The sequence below is a fragment of the Rhea americana genome, unplaced genomic scaffold (assembly GCF_003343005.1).
Source record: "Rhea americana isolate MKP2758 unplaced genomic scaffold, rheAme1 scaffold_86, whole genome shotgun sequence".
Classification (NCBI taxonomy): domain Eukaryota; kingdom Metazoa; phylum Chordata; class Aves; order Rheiformes; family Rheidae; genus Rhea; species Rhea americana.
In genome coordinates this window covers 1,531,708-1,549,615 of record NW_028187044.1, presented here as the reverse complement: position 1 = coordinate 1,549,615, position 17,908 = coordinate 1,531,708, and the positions used below count along the sequence as shown (strand labels likewise).

The 17,908-nt window shown below is 42.3% G+C and overlaps 1 protein-coding gene across 7 annotated transcripts in view; it reads left to right on the top strand.

Annotated features, from left to right (window-relative positions):
• GPRIN2 (G protein regulated inducer of neurite outgrowth 2) overlaps positions 1 to 10,759 on the top strand; it is a 40,300-nt gene extending 29,541 nt beyond the window's left edge. For all 7 annotated transcript variants that reach the window (XM_085323666.1, XM_085323667.1, XM_085323665.1 and 4 more), the window contains one exon: positions 8,117 to 10,759. In XM_085323666.1, the coding sequence (XP_085179792.1) occupies positions 8,128 to 9,945 (1,818 nt within the window). In that variant the 5' untranslated portion in view covers positions 8,117 to 8,127 and the 3' untranslated portion in view covers positions 9,946 to 10,759. The remainder of the gene's footprint in view (positions 1 to 8,116) is intronic.
• Positions 10,760 to 17,908: the final 7,149 nt, after the last annotated feature.

Sequence of the window (17,908 nt, the reverse complement as noted above, 5' to 3'; positions counted from 1 at the left end):
TTTCTGAAATCAGCTGATTATATGAGTATATCAGCTGACCTTTTTAGTGAGTTTCTAACCCTTCTGATTGAAGAGGCAAATGTTAAAATAAGCTGTCAGTATAGTAACAACAAGCATTAAACAATGACTGTACAATATTTCATGATTTTTGAGTTCTTATATTGGGATATATTGTAGGGTAGCTTAAACACAGGTCCTTCTATGTGTACATGGAGGCATAGTGGGAGTGATGTTTTGCATAAATTTCATATATAAAAAAGATCAAAATCCTAAGCAGATCTTTGAATTTGTTTCTGGGACAGATGATTTAATAAGAAGTCAAGAGAGATGGTGAAATGGATTCACACTTGCRTAATGGTTGTGTGGTGGTGTAAAGACAACATCCCACCACATCTCCCTTGTGATACAGTGCACCCCACTCTGGTTTCCTAATAACTTATTTACACCCAGTGTGAACAGTCCTTCTTGGAGTTAAAATTGTTATTAAAATAGCCTCTTTAGGTTCATACTTCTCAGCCACTTCTCCTGGCACTCTAATTTTAGCCATATTTCAAGAATTCTGAATTTCTAGTTCCCCTTTCTTCGCTCAGAGGTTTACCAGTGCCATTTCAGCCTTTTTCCTTTCTTAGTTCTGAATGTTGATTTATTGCCTTTGACTAGGGGCTTAAACTCTTTACTAAAGCACGCAGTGGTTTAAGCAGGCTTTATAGCTTACTTGTATCCAAGATTCAGCCTTGGGGCTACAGTCTCATCTAAAAGCTGAGTTTAACCAAGTTCAGAAGATAAACATCTGAGCAAGTATCTGAATGACAGCTAAGGCTTATTCCTAAAGTAACAGACGGTTCTCTTGCGTGCCTGCCTGTGGCAGGTCCCTGAAAGGGCTGTGGGATGACCCTGCTGTTTCTTAAAAGGGAATGCTCATCCGCTTGCATGCCTCACTTGTGCTGTTGGGATAACTGGGGACGCGGTGGGCCTGTCACCATGCCGTGAGGGGTGTGTGTGTAAGCAAAAGTCTGAATCTGTTGGTAGCTGTTTGGGTGAGGTCGCTGGTAGCCGAGATAGCCATGGTAACTTCAGTGTTTGAGGGAAGAGGTCTCCGGTTGGTCCCTGAGTTAGGAAACACCTGAAGGTCATTAATAATCCATAAAATGGGCACTTTCCTCTTCATCTTGTTGCCGGTCAATGCAGAGAGATGTCTGTCCAGCGTGCTCAGCCTCAGCTGGGAGAGAGTCAGAGCTGGAAAGCTTAACCCACGCTAGATAGCATAAGTGAAAATTAACAGAGATGATAGAAAATATGTGGCTAGTCATCTTATATGTATGTAAAATGCTATGATCTATGCTTTTACTGCACTAAGCACTGAGTGTCATATCTTTTTGCTTTCATGTTGTCTAATCTGTCAACTGTACTCCCCTTTCTGTACAAAGTGAATTATGGTGATCAAATATGCACTGTTGTCACTGTTGCTTCTAGTGGTGCAAGGGAAGCAAAAGCAATTTGTCATAACTGAAAATATTCTCATTCATTCATATGCAAAGAATGCACTTACCTACTTTGTGCTTCTGATGGCATTTGTAGATGCCCGGAACAGTTTGTTCTGTAGATCTGTCTGATGCTGGAAATATTATAAGGTGACCCAAAAAATGTAGAAGAGTCATTAGCAGATTGAACTGAACAGGGCGTAGTTAATACACAGTGCCATCCCAAAATGGAAAGTCAAGATGATGATGATGTGTTAAAAGTTAAGTAATTGAGGCCTCAACCTCATTCTGTATTAATCTAGTTGTATGAGTATAGTTTCATTTACAGAATTCAGAGAAACATTTTGAAGTTCCCTCCCGAGTGAACTTCTCCTATTTTAACTCCTCTATTTCTTCCTTTCACTTACACCTCTCAAAACGAAACAACAACAAAAATAATCCAAGATACTTGAATCTCTAAGCTTTTTACTATGGCTAATCCTGTTTTGCCAGTGCCTTTCAGGTGGTTTGACACCCTCTTCCCCCAACAACAGTAGATGTTAATGATCATTGTTAATGGGCTATTTTTTAAGGGGAGCATAAGTAAGGAGAGGCCATCAGGTCTCCTAACACTAGCATGTCATTCTCTGCCTAAGTTCAAAAGAGAACTTTCTTACCTTGTGCAAGTTACCACTAATTTTTGATGTGGGCAGACAGGGGCAAAATTTTAGGCATGACCATACACAAATTCTGTAGGTTATTTTTATTTTATTGTTTTGTTATTTTTTTTGTTTTTATTCACTTAAAATAAATGAATTTAGCTCTAAAATAAATGAATGTCATACTGAAAAACATTCCCTTTTTTCTGTGATTTTACCATGGTAAGCATGTATTAGAGAAGTTCAGTTGTAGATACCTAAAAAGAAGATGCGTTACTTTAAAGAAAGAAAGAAAGAAAATGCCTGACCAGACCACAGTGTTTATGTGCCTCATTGTTTCTGGTCCCCAGCGTAGCTTGTTTGTTTAGGCAGAAGTTTTGGTATTTGTGTGTGCTGTGTTGTGTCACAAGGCCGGTGTCACCGATGTTTGTGGCTAATTGACAACTGCTGCTTTGGCTGCAATGAAAGTTTTTTCATTTTAACCATAAACTCCTCTTGCCTTTTCAAATTTTTAACCAAGGTGTCTGTAATAAGATTAAATAGAGTTAAGAACCTAGATATAGCAGCCTTCTACTGGAGTAAATCTCATAAGTTAATTAAAATCACACTGTTCTCTTGGTATAAAACATACGTGTATTTATCTTGGTGCTTGGAGCTCTTTCAGAAGTTCTGTGTTTGTCTAGCGAAGCTGTTATTGCACAGGTTGGCACGTGCTAATGCACAGCACCGCCAGAATGATGCCAAGGAAGCAGCAAATTCTAGTCCACAGCCTTATATTCCCCAAACAGCGCGTGTCTTCGCAGAAAAGGCGTTCATCGTGAGGTGAACCTGGTTGGGACTGGAAATCAATAATCTCAAAATCATGGTATGGATTAGATCACTTAACTCCTCCAAGGTCCACACTTACATATTAGTGCTCTCATCTTTGAAGCTGGCTTCTGATTTTATCACTTATTTTGTAGTTTGATGCTGCCTTTGAAGGTATAAAAGTAAATTTGGAGATTTTTTTTCTCTGATGTTTCTTTTAAAAAAAAAGAAAGAAAGAAAGAAAGAAAACACTACGTTTCTCCTGACTGTAAGAAAATGAAGAGAAGAGGAAGGGAGGAACAGTCTGCAGTCACTATTAGAGGCTTTGTGTGTGGGTAGAGAACAGAGTTACACAAAGGAAAAATAAACTATAAAAAAATTACAGAGAAATAATTCCAAGAGTCTCTGGCATTGTATACATTTTTGTAGTAAATACTGTTGAAAGTTAAATCCTCTTTGTCTCTCCTCAGATTCTGCAGCTAACTCATACTGTTTAGTTGATTACAAAATTCAAACTTCATCACAGCATCCTCAGTTAATGTAGTAACAGAGTATTTGCAAAAGTGCATAGTCAGTACGGTATAATTTGCTAAGTTAAGGTGCAGATTGTTGCTTGAGATTACGTAAAACGAGAAATTCTTTCCTGGGATAAAGAATCCAGCAGCCGTATTAGTCTTACGGCATCTCTGCAGTTTTTCTTGCTTCTTGGAGGAAATGCAAGCATAACTGGATTTATTTTGTTAACATATACACTTAGATATGCCAATATCTCTTGTTGTTGTTATAATTATGTAAACTGATTTTTCTTTTTTGGGGGGAGGGAGGTGGATGCTTTTTTACATCATTCTTGTGAAACCAGGCACGGCGGGGAAGAGAGGCAAAATTTTGCCTCTGAGAATCATTAGCAAATAAATAACGCAGGAGCTAACTATGATCACACAGAATAACACATGATAATACTGTATTGCATGAAAGCTTGTTATATATATTGACATGATTTGTCATGAATTATTCGATTTTATTTCCGCTTGTGCTCCGTTGTCAAAATTGTAATTGAAAGTATATGCGTGGAATATAAAAATACTGAATCATTTGGGAATTATAGTTTGTCAGTGAATCTCTTTCAATTGATAATATACATGATATTTAATATTCTGAAATGAAATTTACCACTGCGTTATGTAGGTCACAACTTTAATCATAAGTCATAGCAAAATACACATTTGTTGCTTTAAAGTAGTTCAGTGGAATTAGTGAAAGCGGCCTAGATTCCCTCATAAGCTATCTGAAGCTAAGCCAAAAATAGTGGATGTTAATTCCATTTCTATCTTAATCCTTTCTCTGCTTGTCTAACAATTTTATGTATATTCATGGAAACATACCTACCTCAAAGTTCATGCTTTCTGGTTTGTGTGTTCAGGTGCAGGTTTCTTTTGAATTTCCAAATGAAAATTTTTCAGATCAACTCAAAATCAACAAAGGTATTTTTGAGAAAAACTAATCTCTTAGAAATTATATATTTAACTTAAAAAACATTTAAGGAAAGCAGCCTTCTCTGCCCTGCATGCACAAAATAAGAAATCTCAGCTCCCTCGGTACTCACTAAGTCAGCTCTGCTTGTATCCCCATTCCATATGTGTAATCCCTTCCTAATTAGATGACTCACAAAATACAAGGATATCGTATGGACTGTGCAATTAGAGATGGTCCACGTGGTGGTTGTTTGTTTTCTTGAAAAGTTTAAAGAAGAGTTGCACTCCACTCGCGGTTCCTCTCCCCGTCTCCAAGAGCGCAGGTATTGCTGCGCCCGTTGAGATAYGTCTGCTTCTTCCCGCTTTCAGAGGTCACCTGGCTGCAGGGTGCCTGCCCTCGTGCGGGAGGGATAGCATCGCCCCCGGCTGTAGCTGCCRCGCCGTCTCTCCTCCCTGGGGCAGTAAGCGTACCCTGCGACTTTGCGGAGTCAGCTCCGGAACTGTGCTTGTAAAATGGAGAGTTTGGGAATGTGGGTGTGGAACATGTGCTCCTTCCAAAGCCTTGTGAAGAAGGGCACTGCACGTGCAGGTGCCCTCTGGGCTTATGCCCCTGGTAAGCCTGTGTTATTGCAGAAGGGGGTGGTCTTTTCCCTGTGTCGATGGTAGTAATTGGTGTGGCTGGATATTCAGCCGGACTGATGCTCTGATGGAGAGAGTGCTAGGCCAGTTTAAAAAAGAAAGAGAAAAACATTTGGATCAGCAAGCTGGTGGTGTTTGTGGCACACCTGCGTGCTCCCTAGGGSTAGTGTGAAATGTGGGGGCAACGCTGGGCTGCAGCAGAAGTGAGCAATAGCTGGGGCTACCAGATGTTTGATGGGTGCCCGTCACCCTCCTCACAGAACTTCCTGCCTGCAAACTGGCATCGCGCCCCATCCGTGCCGCGTGGGCAAGGTGCAACAGTTGTCAGGACTTAAAGGTCATTCCAGCGTGGGGACGAGGAGCAGGGAAGGGAAAAGCAAGAGGTGGTTTATAAATGGGGAAGTGTTCAGACTATTGGTGAAAACTGAGCCCAGTATTTCAACATAACAGGGAAAGTGCATTATTCTAAAGGAAGCTGATTCATCTTGTTTGATTTTTTTTTATTATTTTATTTTATTTTTTTTTACTGTTTTTTTTTTCCATCCTTAACTATGTCCTGAAGTACCTGGTGAGATGCTGTTTTGTATTACTGGTGGTTGTTTGTTCCCATTGTGTTTAAGGTCTGAAGTCCGTAGGATAATAGTTTTAGCTGTGCTAGCATTGAACACTTGTATAGCTGAGCAAAGGTGATACTAAAATAGTGTCCATAGTTGCTGGTTATAATGTTATATATGTGCTTGTACATGTGCAATATATGTAATATTGTCTCATGTTTGGTCATGATTTCATCTGCAATTAAGAGTCCATCAAAATATTGCAATGGATGTTGTTTTTAGTTATGTCAATATATTTGGACTATTTTCATTAATTCATGTGAATGTGTTTGTTTCACATTCAGATGGTGAATCATCAATCTGAAAGGTGTATCACTTCTTCCATTTAAATAGGTCTCTGCAGAAATGCGGCATGAAAAGATCAGAGCTCTTGATGTCTGTGTATATTTACATATTTGAATCTTGCAAACTTTGTGAGAGAGCTCTTTAAAACTTCCACTGCCCTGTATCATCTGCAGCATGATATCTTTGAAGCTGCTTTTCACCTGAGACTCAACATTTGTGGCTGGGGATTTCCATTATTAAACGTTGTTTCATCCCAGTGTGTGAGAGCGCCTTTGCAGGTATTATCTTTTAAAGAGATTAAATGCAAGTTCTTCACCTTGCAGGCAGCTATGCTCTGGTGTTTAATCCTATTGACTCCTCTGAACTCTTTGTGGCAGACTATACCCATATGTGTAAGCAGCAGATAGGTATCATGCTGGAGAAGGAGATGAGTGAAGTGTTTTAAAATTGTCGCTTTCCTAGAGCTGCTGTCACTTCTAAGTGCTTTGGAACAACGTGTAGAAATACAGCTGTGGCCAGCCTGGCAATAAGTGATTGCTTTTGATTATTCCAGCTGCATTCAACAGAGCCTTTAACTCAGGAATCTTAACTTCCATTCCCGGAAGCAAATACGCTTCCTTGCCGTTGTTGGATGCCGCCAGTCTGTGGAGTCCCGCTGGCCTAGAGGCTGCATAGAGTACAGAGCAGTCGTGGTGTAGACAAAGTCCATATGGAGATTAACTTCTAACTGACCAAACGTGTTTGAGGAGGGGAAATTGCCTTTTTCTTGGCATATAATTTTTTTCAGAGTTGAATGAATCTTAATGCTAGAGGGTATTGCTGCCAACTGCAAGTCTCTGCTACAAAGCATGGGAACAAGAAGCTTCTCAAAAAAGTGATTGCAAATATTGTTATTTTTAATGTTGTCTCACTCAGTTTAATTTCATTACGGAAAATAGCCAAACCAGGAAGGTTTCAAGTGATGGCAAAATTGCAGCCTGTGCATTTATCTTGCTGAAGTTAACAATAAAAATGGCATTACAAGTGTAAACACTGATGGCTGTCTAGCCCAGAGTAGAGCTCTCGCTGTGTGGATGGAGCAAAAGACATGCCCTTTATCAGTTAGGATAGGAGCTGACCCTCTGAGCATATTCGTATCATAATAAAAGGATCACCACCAGTTTCTTCCAGAGACGTTTGAATGCCCTCCGTAACACACTGGTCTCCCGGTGTTACAAGTGAACTCCTCTGTTACGTTTGCGGTGTTTCTGTCCACCAGTTGTGCATAGTATTCTTGTTCCATGCATTCATTCTTTTCCTCAGTGATGCATTTCACAAGATATTGTAAGTGTTTCTGTGGGAATCCTTCCAGGAAGGCAGAGTGTATACAGTATATCTGATGGAAATTTCTCTAAAATTGGGACTTCTAGCTTCCTTTATACTTCTGTACAACAAATTACCCAGTCTTGCTGGGTTTCTCTCTCTTTCTCTCCCTCCCCCTCTCTCTAGGGATTATAAGATTTGGTTAAGTCAATAAAAATAGATCACAATATCTGGTTAGATTTAAAAACTTCCAGTGCAGCTTCTCTTAAATGTAAACACGCTGGCATAAATGTTAATAACTTGTAAGAATAATGGGGACAAAAAGATACTATACCAACCAGTAGAAGCAAGTATTTGCTCCCACTTCTACCGTTAGAACTATAAAAGGAGAGAAGAACGGTAATATTTTGGTTAAAGATTTGTTTTATTTTTACCTAGCTTCTGGTGCAATGAGTATTTACCTTCCACGGAGAGTATAAACTTGCGGAGAGCCAAGGGTGATTGGTACAAAACCCCCTGAACCATGCGCAGAAGCACATGCCCTTAACACCCTGTAGTGAGATGCAGACTTCTCAGCCACCTTGCTGGTGCCTAGGGGAGAGTTTCCCCTCCAGCGTTTCACTGGATCCCTCTTTGCTGCCACCTCGTATCGTGCCAGCAGTAAGCAACCCAATTTTGGGGAAAAACCCTTTGTGGAAACAGAAAAGGGAAACTGATCAATTTGAGCACGTGGAGACTATAGTGCAGCGCTTTCCTAAATGTGTGTGTGAACTGCGAAAGGCAAGAAGCCCAGGCAATAGCCCAATAGAGATTATAAGCAGTTCCCAGTGCATATATTTCCTTCTTAAATTACTACTTTTTCTCTCTATTTCTTACAGATCTTTCCGCCATGTCAGCAGATAGCCACCGGCTCCACACTCATTCCTACCAGGAGACGCTAAATTCTACCTGTCAGGGTCCCTTGAATGTCAGCTGTCATCCCCTGTCAAAGAGCTCATCAAGTCTGGTATATACGAGGCACTCAAGTTCAGAGGAAAGGCAAAGCAACAAACAGGAGCTCAAGAAGAGCCACAGTAGCACTGTCTGCCAAACCCTGGGGTACGGGAGTGATGCCAGGAGCGTGCCAAGTCCTGCACGGTCCTTCACACAGTCTGGGGTGATGGGACTTGGATTAGTAGTTGGAACCATGAACGATCAGTCAACTGATGGCACTGCACAAAACAGGGCTAAGACTACGAACCGTTTTCTTATTGCTGACCAGTCCCCTAGATCCTGGGAGGTGGAGGAGACTAAGTGCGTCAAGAGCAGCACTGTTGAGGATGTTTCTTCTGCCTGCACAGTACACCAGCAAAGCATGTGTAAAATGGAAGAACTAGGAGCTGCGCTTCAGAGGAGCCACTCAGACCTAATTTGCAGCTGCAAACAGCAGAGTTACGTCACTCACATAGAAACCAGTGCCACTCACTCCAGCCTAAGCTCTTCTAGCAGCAGATGTGGTCCATCAATGGCTAGAATGTCTCTCCAAACACAGAGAGGTGAATCAGAAACAAATGAAAACACTCCTCATTATCAAAACCCTGTAACTCATCTGTCAACTCTACCTAAAGACCAGAAAGTACCTACAAATAGCTATGACAGTGGTGGTATTCCACGTAATACTACCGTTTACACAGATCCTGGAACATTTCACGCTGCTGTTCTAGGACCCCGCATGCCTGGAAATGGTTTCCCAAACAGGACAATGTTCTGTCAAGCCACTGGGATTATGCAAGGTGGTCTGACTTACAGTAACATTCGAAACAGTGCATACTCACCCATGGTGATGACAGTTCATAACAATCCTGCGGTGCCCTGCAATACAAGGCGGGACTCTTGTATGAAAGTAGATGCCACCATCCCTGCCTATTGCCATTCTTTGCCCATACCCTCTATACAGCTCGTTCCACAGTTGGTATGCTCAGTTAGCGAGTCAGGAGAAGAGCAGGTGGTGACTGGTTATTGTCATTCCTTTTCTACTTCAGATGTTCTCACATATCCCAGGCTGGTGTCGTCAGTAAGTGAATCGGGCCTGGATGCCAAGAGGGTCCTGAAGTGCTGTAGTGTTCCTGGAGAACAGCTGCAACATGCTCAACACTGTGGCCAGCAGGGCAGAGCTCCTCCAGAAACAAAGGCCGTCTGTGTTGCCTTCAATAGCCAGCAAGGGGCAGACGTGATAATGAAAACTAAGGATATGTGGACTATGACCTCCATGAATGATTTGACCAAAGGACTAGAACCATCTCTGGAGTGTAGAGATGCCGAGGTACAAACTCTTCCAATCATGGAATACAAATCTGTGGCCACAAGTCCAGCAGCCGCAGCAGAAAGCCAGCTGCATGTGTTCCCAGAGGTGAACCTGGAACCAGACTCAGAGGCCCCCAAATCTCCAGTGCGTGAAGTGAGGTGGGATGATGAAGGAATGACATGGGAAGTGTACGGGGCATCTGTGGATCCAGAAGTTCTCGGTTTAGCCATTCAGAAACACCTTGAGATTCAAATAGAACAATTCCAGACAGAGCCCCTTCAGCTGGCTGGGAAAAGTAATGAGGATCCTTTTGATAAGGAGCCATCTTCTGCTAAAGTGGGGAAGAAAAGACCGTTCCGAACGATGATGCATTCTCTGAGATACCCGAGCTGTTGTGCCCGGTCCAGCACTGCAGTGGAGTGAGCACAGCGCTATGACAGCTGTGCTCCCTTTGAGTTGTAAATAAACGCTGATCCTTAAGTGTTAACACAGTGCATGTGGACAATCCACTCGCTTCAGTGTGAGCTGGAACGGTGTGAGTGACTATCGAATGCACAGCACAGCAAGGAAAAACCCGTGCACGGGCCATGTAACAGAGGCCCGTAACATGTAGCATGTAGCACTGTTTTATTCTTCTATGTTAGTTTTAAATAATGGTGTAAGAAATAAGACTACTTTTCTAAATGATGCATCTTTTTAAAATCATGTTGAATTTCTCTGTGCTTTAATAATTAAAGCTTAGGTAACAATTTAGAAGATAATGCTTTAGTCAAAGTTCGTATCATTAAATCCTACTCTCATAAATTGTTTAGAGAGCAATTTTGCTGTTAATTTATAATAATGCTGACTATAAACACACTTTAGCAATAGGTAGCAAGGAAAACTAGTGTAATGCTGTATTACAAATAATTGTAACTTTTTGTATTTAATTCTGCAAAGTACTTTCAGTATTTCTAGCCTTGACTCATCCTTTTGCAAATTGATGTATGGTTGGAAGATGCTACTGCATCGAGATTAGTTTATAGTTATAATGAATTACATTCTGAATATCCAGAACTGATATTTACCCAGTGATTGACACAAATGTACAGTACTACCAAAGATGACTCATGTAATGTGAATTTCTTATTGAATGCTTGTTTCTTAAAACAAAAGCTGATCAGTCTGTCACACCCCCAAAATTATAAGCATTTTGTTTTGCTTATATTAAAAGTAATTTACAAGTCAGTTCTTTTTATGTGTATCATCCTGAACAGTGTTGTATAGGTCCTGTAATGTAACATGTAATGCATGTAACCTTTACTCGTCAGGTGTTCCTTGCCAGTTCTGATGTCGAGCGTCTGCGGAAAGCGAGCCCTCCTGTCTTCCCCAAACAGCAGCTCTAACGTTACTTGTTCTGAGTGACTTGATCATACGGGCGGCTTAAAATCTTCTTTTCTCACAAATACGTAACAGCAAAAGTGTTCCCTGTGAGGAGCCGTTTTTCTACTGGTCTGCAGCAGCAGTGCGATGCCTGTTTGAACTGGAAGACTTGTTACAAAAGCTGAGACTCTTATTTCCAATATCGTATGCAAGGCACTGGTAAGTGTCTAAGTGTCTCTGGGAAAGCAGGCRGGTGCAGTATTTTTTGGTGTCTCAAATGAAAAGTTTCAGTGTCAAAGAACTTACTGCAGTGGAATTATCCATCCTTTMTTTAAGTGTGTGAGGTTTTTCTCCTTTGTCCTGGCTTCCTATAGCAATAATTTAATAGGCTGTCTATGTAATATTAACCTAACACTATGTAGGAAGAGAAGCCCCCATCCTCAGTACAGTTATAAAATTTCATCCATTAAGTCCCTAAGTATAGGATCAACTACCTATAATGTGCTGTAATGTACATTATTAATAATGTACATTATTAAATAATGTACAGTATTTCAAGATCAGATTTTCATTCGTGAACAAAGTGGAATTAAACAGACATGACCCCTGTGAAATTTCCTTTGAGTTCAGTAGGCTTCATTCAGGTTTTGCGATGCTGGCCTGAATCAAATCTGTTGAACTTGAAATTAGTTTTATACAATTCAGGCTGGAGGCTGGTGAAATACGACCCAATACTTAGTATGCTTTTATAGCTGGGAGCATACAGGTTTTCCTAATGACCTAGATTCTAAAGTTACTTTTGTTATAGATCTACTTATATAAAAGTAATCAGTAGCTACCAAAAAAAAATCACTTCCACTGTTACTTAATCAACATATAGCTGAACAGATTCTATCTGTAAATACTAAGCACTATATGGTCTAAAACTTTTTGTTGTCTGTTAGTTTGTCCTCAGGCGTGCTTTTGGCAGGAGGATTAAAAATGTGAAACAAAGTAAAAGTTTAACAGAGTAACTAGATTTTACTCCTGTGATCATCATAATCTGTACTTTCTAATGTATTTGATGTGCAGCATAATGTTAATTCCCTTTCTTCCCTCCACCCCAAGCCTCCCTACAAAAGAAACCCCAGCTCTAATAAGATCCTAAACCAGAACTGATTGTCAAACTGATTAGAAGGAAATCGGGAAACCCAAGGGAAGTTTGCAGAAGTGGCCAGAACAGTATAAAGGTCTTTCGAGTCCTTCGGCTATAAAAGCAGGGGAAGCTCTTGGATTTCACAAAGTTCGGGTGTGAATTACCTATGGTTTATGCTTCAGTAGAGATTTGCTGTTACAGTACCAAACACTGATTATCATTCCTGGATGAGAAAAATATGTGTCAAGCAAGGGGAAAGAACACTAATGTTTTGCTAACGAAGAAAAACAGATGCTCCCTTGTTTTAGGAGTTACAGTTCTTTAGGATACTAATTTGAGTCACTGTTGGTAACAGAAATAGTGTTTTTGCCTGAGGATTTCCTATGCTTTTGGAAAGGATTAAAATATAAGAGATATTAATAGAGATTTAGGGGAAAAAATCTAAATATTAACTATATGGATAAAACATGTAAGCTGTTACATTTGTGTGATGGATGCTTCTTAAAAAAGAGAACATGCATTTGGATTTCAAAAATTAATTTACATTTCAAGTTATACACTGAGTATTTTTCATATTAGACCTCTGTTCAAGTGTTACTCTTTTTAGCGTTCATAAGAAATGGGATTAGTTTTGCAACAAGAACTGTATCCCTAGGTTTTTTTTGAATGTTTTCGGATTTAGGAAAATTCAAATTAATTACATTCTACTTTTAAATAAAATAGGCGAACTTAACTAGATTCTCCTCCAGCCTCATACTGCTGGAGGAGACCCTTTTACTTGCTACAACTTGGCTCCTGAGCCAGTTCTGTTCAGAATGGCCCCAAATTTTCATCCTTTATACATAGGTYTTTGCTTTAGGACTCCCTGCTCTAAAATAAGCTTCTTTCCTTCTGGACATAGCTTAAGAAACGCTGTGCGTTATGTAACAGAGCCAAAAGGCCCTATTGCAACGCTGTTCCTGGTCCCCTGAGACCGTGGGGAGGAAAATGCAGTCAGCTGCTGAGTGTCCAACTGTGACCAGTCAAGGATGTTTCTGARGAGAAAACAAAACAAAAACAAACAAACAAAAAGCATCTCCAGCGTAGGTACTGGATCACTTGATCACTTCTCTGCTTAAAAATAGTAAGAAATAATGGCAAGTTGGACTAATTGTATTATTGGATAGACATTTAGTCTTTTAAATCCAAAGCAGTAATGACCTGTCTGGAGACATGCTGAGGTAAGAGGCCTTCTGGAAGGGTGTTATTCCCTGTTAACGATGGAGTAAGAAAAACTGTGCTACTTTGTTTAGGAAAAGCAGTTTACAGTGGGGTTGGAATAAATCAGTATCTTTGCACAGGGAACTAGACCCAAGAGTCCCGGTTCCCCGTGCAGGGCAGGATCAGGTGCCCCCGCAGACTGCTCGCCCCTTCCCTCCCGAGGGTTTCTAACTGTGAAGTTGCAATGTTAATACTTCATTACCATCTGTTCCTTTCAGACATGTTGAGGTGATTAATTTGTGTTCTTAAGCTCTTTGAAAATGAAAGCAGTCTATTAGTGCTAAGTAATACTGTTAATTGGCAAGAGAGGAGGAGGGAGCAAGGGTTTACTAGATGGAAATAAGCAATTCTCATCAGCTTCCAGAGCACAAGTGAAAGAACTTAGTGGAACTTGCTGCATCAGCCATTTGTCTTCCCCTTTTAGGGAAATTCAGGATTCAAAGAATGAAGAAAGAGTTTTGGTTTCTGAGTGTTTTTTTTGTTTGTTTGTTTGTTTTTTCCTTCTTTCCCCTGTGTTCAGAATTACAGGTTTGAAATGAAGAGCACAAAGTGCACGACGAGTGTATTTCCAGAGCCGTGGCATTTAAATGAGTCGCACSGTCCTGCCGGCCCTCTGGGAATACGGAGAAGCTGACCATGGGCTCCTGGCAGAGGCCGCGGCACCTCAGGTCTGCGCGTGCTGCATGCCCACTGCTAAGCTGGCACGCTGTTTCCAGGCTCCCGCTCCCCTGCCCTGCGGAAGGGGCCAGCTCTGGCAAGCTACGTGATTTATGAAGGGGAAGACATGTGTGCGCTTTGTGGGTGACTTGGGGATTAGTGGGGATTGCCTGCCTTTGAGTGAGTTCCTTTGCTTTCTCACTCAAAAAGAAACTTGCAGCCAAAACTTCTGCCCAGTAYGGAAATGGATGTGCTCATCCTTCACCTCTGAAAACTAAGATGAGTGTGTCCATTTTCTGCCTGCGCTCCTGCTCTGCTTTTTCCTCTTGCAGTTGCTCTCCTACACAAAAGGAAAGGTCCTCAGAGAAAGGGCTAAACTCAGTGAAGTCCCAGCGAAGGACTAAGTATRCCTCCTGTGGCATTTACTGCTGGTCTGCGTCAGTGAAGGGAACAGGTATCCTTTGCCACAGTCACTTGGATGTCTGGTTTCCACCCTTCTCAAGCTCTAGAAATGCTGGGTCTCGAGCAAATAGCCATCACATGTACACGGGCCAATGTGTTCAGATAGCAGGGTACTAAGCTGCAGCTTGTAAGTCTTTAGAAGCATTAATCCTATCTAGTATATGACTGAAACAGATGTCATCTATCTTATTACTAGTCTTTCAATATACTACAGGCTATGCTACTCAGACAACACGCGAAGCAAATTTTGAAAAATAAGGGGGAAGGTCACTAGTGAGGAAATGAGACTGCAAACCTCCATCCCACTCCAAGYATCTGTTTGCTTACCAGCAAAAAAACCAACTCTAAAACAGTCAACTACCCGGCAGTGCAGGCTTTCAGTGGTATAATGAAGGAGAGATTTTGTCCTCCATGCGGTTCAAGGTAATGTAGTTYAATTAATCTGTCAAGAGCTTTCTGTGAAATAGAGGGCAGGGATGCTGCTGGCCAGGAATCCATCTCCTAGCTCCACCTGGTGCTCAGTGGCTGGCACATGGCCTGGCAGCACAAATCCACTCGCTCATCCCTGAATTTTCTTGTCTCTACTTGCCTTACAGATCATTAACTGCAGAGCAGAGCAGAGCTCACAACTCCCTGCACAGTGAACCTTGCAGAAACCCACTTTTGTTCGTGCCTTCCAGGGCAAAGCTGCTGACAAGAAGCCCTTTACTTACCCTGCCTTTGGCGCTGGCTGTAGTGCAAGCTGCTTCACGCCAGGCGAGGACCAGGCCAAAATTCCTGCCTGTAGGTAGGTTTAACGCTGCCTGCTGTTCACAGTGTCTGGAAAACCTTGTAAGTGTTACTGTGTTGGAGAATCCAGTTTTAGCAAAGCCTGTGCATAAATGTGAACTCGCTTACAGTGTTCATTTCTTCCTTGTTTTCATAGTGATCTTTGTATGCTAAATGTTATGCTTTTTYCAGCATCAACTTCTCTACTATAATTATGGGCTAATTTAGTGTCATGCTGCTTGTAACTGCTTTCTTAAAAACRGTCTTGGAGAAAATTTGAGACAAGCATTTCTTAGAAAGCGGAAGAGACCTGTTTTAGTTTTGCGGAGATGTCTGTTTTTCAACAAGCCACTTTCCACCTCAAATTAGAGCAATCCCTAGAGCTATAACATAGCATAATTGTCAGTATTTTGAAAATTTTMTTTTAAAAGGGAAATGCCTACAAGACCACATGAAAGCCCAGGCAAAAGTTAGAGGATTATGCTTAATTTATAGTCACACAGTATATAACAAACTAGGAGAAATTCAAAGTTTAAGGTTTGAACCAATAATATGCACTTTGGGGAATTTTGAGCAAAGGTAACACTCCTTCCTGAGACCTGTGTTAGCAGGCTGTACCTCCTAATGCATCTCTGGGAATGCAGTCTTGTGAAAAGTCTAAACTGCAGTCTGTTAATCTGACCTCTTTATCTGGAAATCTGACATAAAATTACAGTCTAGAAATACCAACACTATATAGAATAGAGGTCTTCTGCAAAGTGAGTCCCTTTGCAGAAATGAAGTTTTTCAGAGATGATGTCTTGAAGCTACTGCAAATTCAGTGTCCAATAACTGGACACAAAACTAACCACTCTCTGTGAACCTGCGTATGAACCGTCCTCACAGCAGAAAGCTGCTGCCCCATCTCAAAAGCCACTCACCTCCCAGCTGAGATGCATGAGGGTTTTAACCCCAAACCCAGCTCTTCAGGGAACCAAAGACCTCTAAAATTTTAGCACCAGGCCCTACACTTGTTGATAAACTTATCCATTAATGGTCTGACTTTTAAATTTATAACCTTTCTCATATGCCAAGTATGTCCTTAAAATTATTCAAAAACTGTATAGTGTATGCAAAACATTACTAAGGATTTATTTTTAATATTTATTTATCTCCTTTCCCACTAGTTAAAGTTGTAGGAGCCACTGAATCTAGGATCAATGAACCGGTGGTTGCATGTGACTTTGCCTATTGAATGTATTTTTCTGTAAACTGGCCAGCAGACTACAGCAAATGGTATTTTCAGCCAAACACCACAAGGAGAATTTTATCGGGTATCAAAGCAAAGCCACGTTCTTGACATTGGCCAGTTTCGTTACAAATATGCACAGGTTTTATGATGGTTTTTCAATGACACAAATGTCACTGTCTTGAAGAAGTTACTATTTAAGTCAATGATATGGTTACTGAGAAATAACACTTCTATGTTAGCAAATTTTGTCTAGCTGTTGGGTCATTCGTGCTTCCTTGAAAATGTGGTCAAACCTATTGCAACCCACAAAATACAGATTACAGATGTACATGGATATTCCTCTGATTTGTAAAGTGTGGGGGAGATATAGTACATAACACTGTATTCAAGTATGCTTTCCACTTGATATTTGAAAAGGCATTAACATCCAAGAATCCCCCTTCTGCAAAAGTCTATGTATGTAAGAAGTGGTCACTGTTTGAGATGCACCTACCAGCTGAGGTTTTGGAGGCTCTGAGGAAAGGCAAAGGAGTGATTAAAAATGAGCAGAAAAAGTTAGATGGGGATTAAAATGTGCCTGTAATTTAGGTAATGTGTGGGGCTCTTAGGAAAGCCTCCTTGCCTACAAGGCACTGACAGTTTCGGTATCAGACGCTTGCGCCCTTCTGCAAATGTCATTATATAACTTGAGGGCAGGGAAGTTCTGCAAAAGTTTTAAAAGGGTATCAGCATCCACCAAAAGAGAAGCATCAAACTTCAGCGTGCTGCCCAAGTTCTCCTGGAGTCTGTGATTACTCTTAAACAGCTTGAATACTACTGAGAGCATGGGTGAACCAGTCCATGCGTCTGTGGCAAACGTGGGGTTTGGTGGTCCCAAAGTAACTCAGGGAGTGTCCTGAGAGAGGGACACGTGCGCCCCAGGACAGAGATGTGCGCAGCTGGTCAGGACCTCCTGCCTCTGCCGCCGACTTAGAGCACCACAGGAAAGATCTGCAAGCGAGCACAGTGCAGTGAGGGCCGAAAAGCCGCCGCTGTGGCACGGGGTTCAGGCACGGCCGCCCGCTGCTGAGCGCCGCSCCGCGAGCGGGCGGGCAGCAGAGGCCTGGGCCCGGGCGGCGCTGGGGACGGGCCCGGCGCACAGCTGCGGCGCTGGCGCTCAGCCCGGTCACGGCAGGTCTGGGTGGCGGCCGGGGACCGACGTCGAAGAGGAGGAGCCCGAGGAAGGTCGGACGCGAAGGGAAAACAGCCCTGGCGCTGCACGCCCGCCGCGCGTCCTGGGTGCCACGGTGCGGGCTCCCCTCGGGGGTGGTGCCCCGCCGGGGCCCGGGCGGCAGAGCAGCGCTGCCGGCGCGTTCAACGCGCGCGTCCCCGCGGCCGCTTCCGCCCGCCGGAGGAGGAGGGCGGGCCTGGGGGCCGGGAGCGCGCCCGCTCCGCTAGCCCGGCCCGCGGGCAACTGCTGCCCTCGCCGCCGCCCTCCTGCTCTGCCGCCTCAGGTGCGGCGCGCTGATATG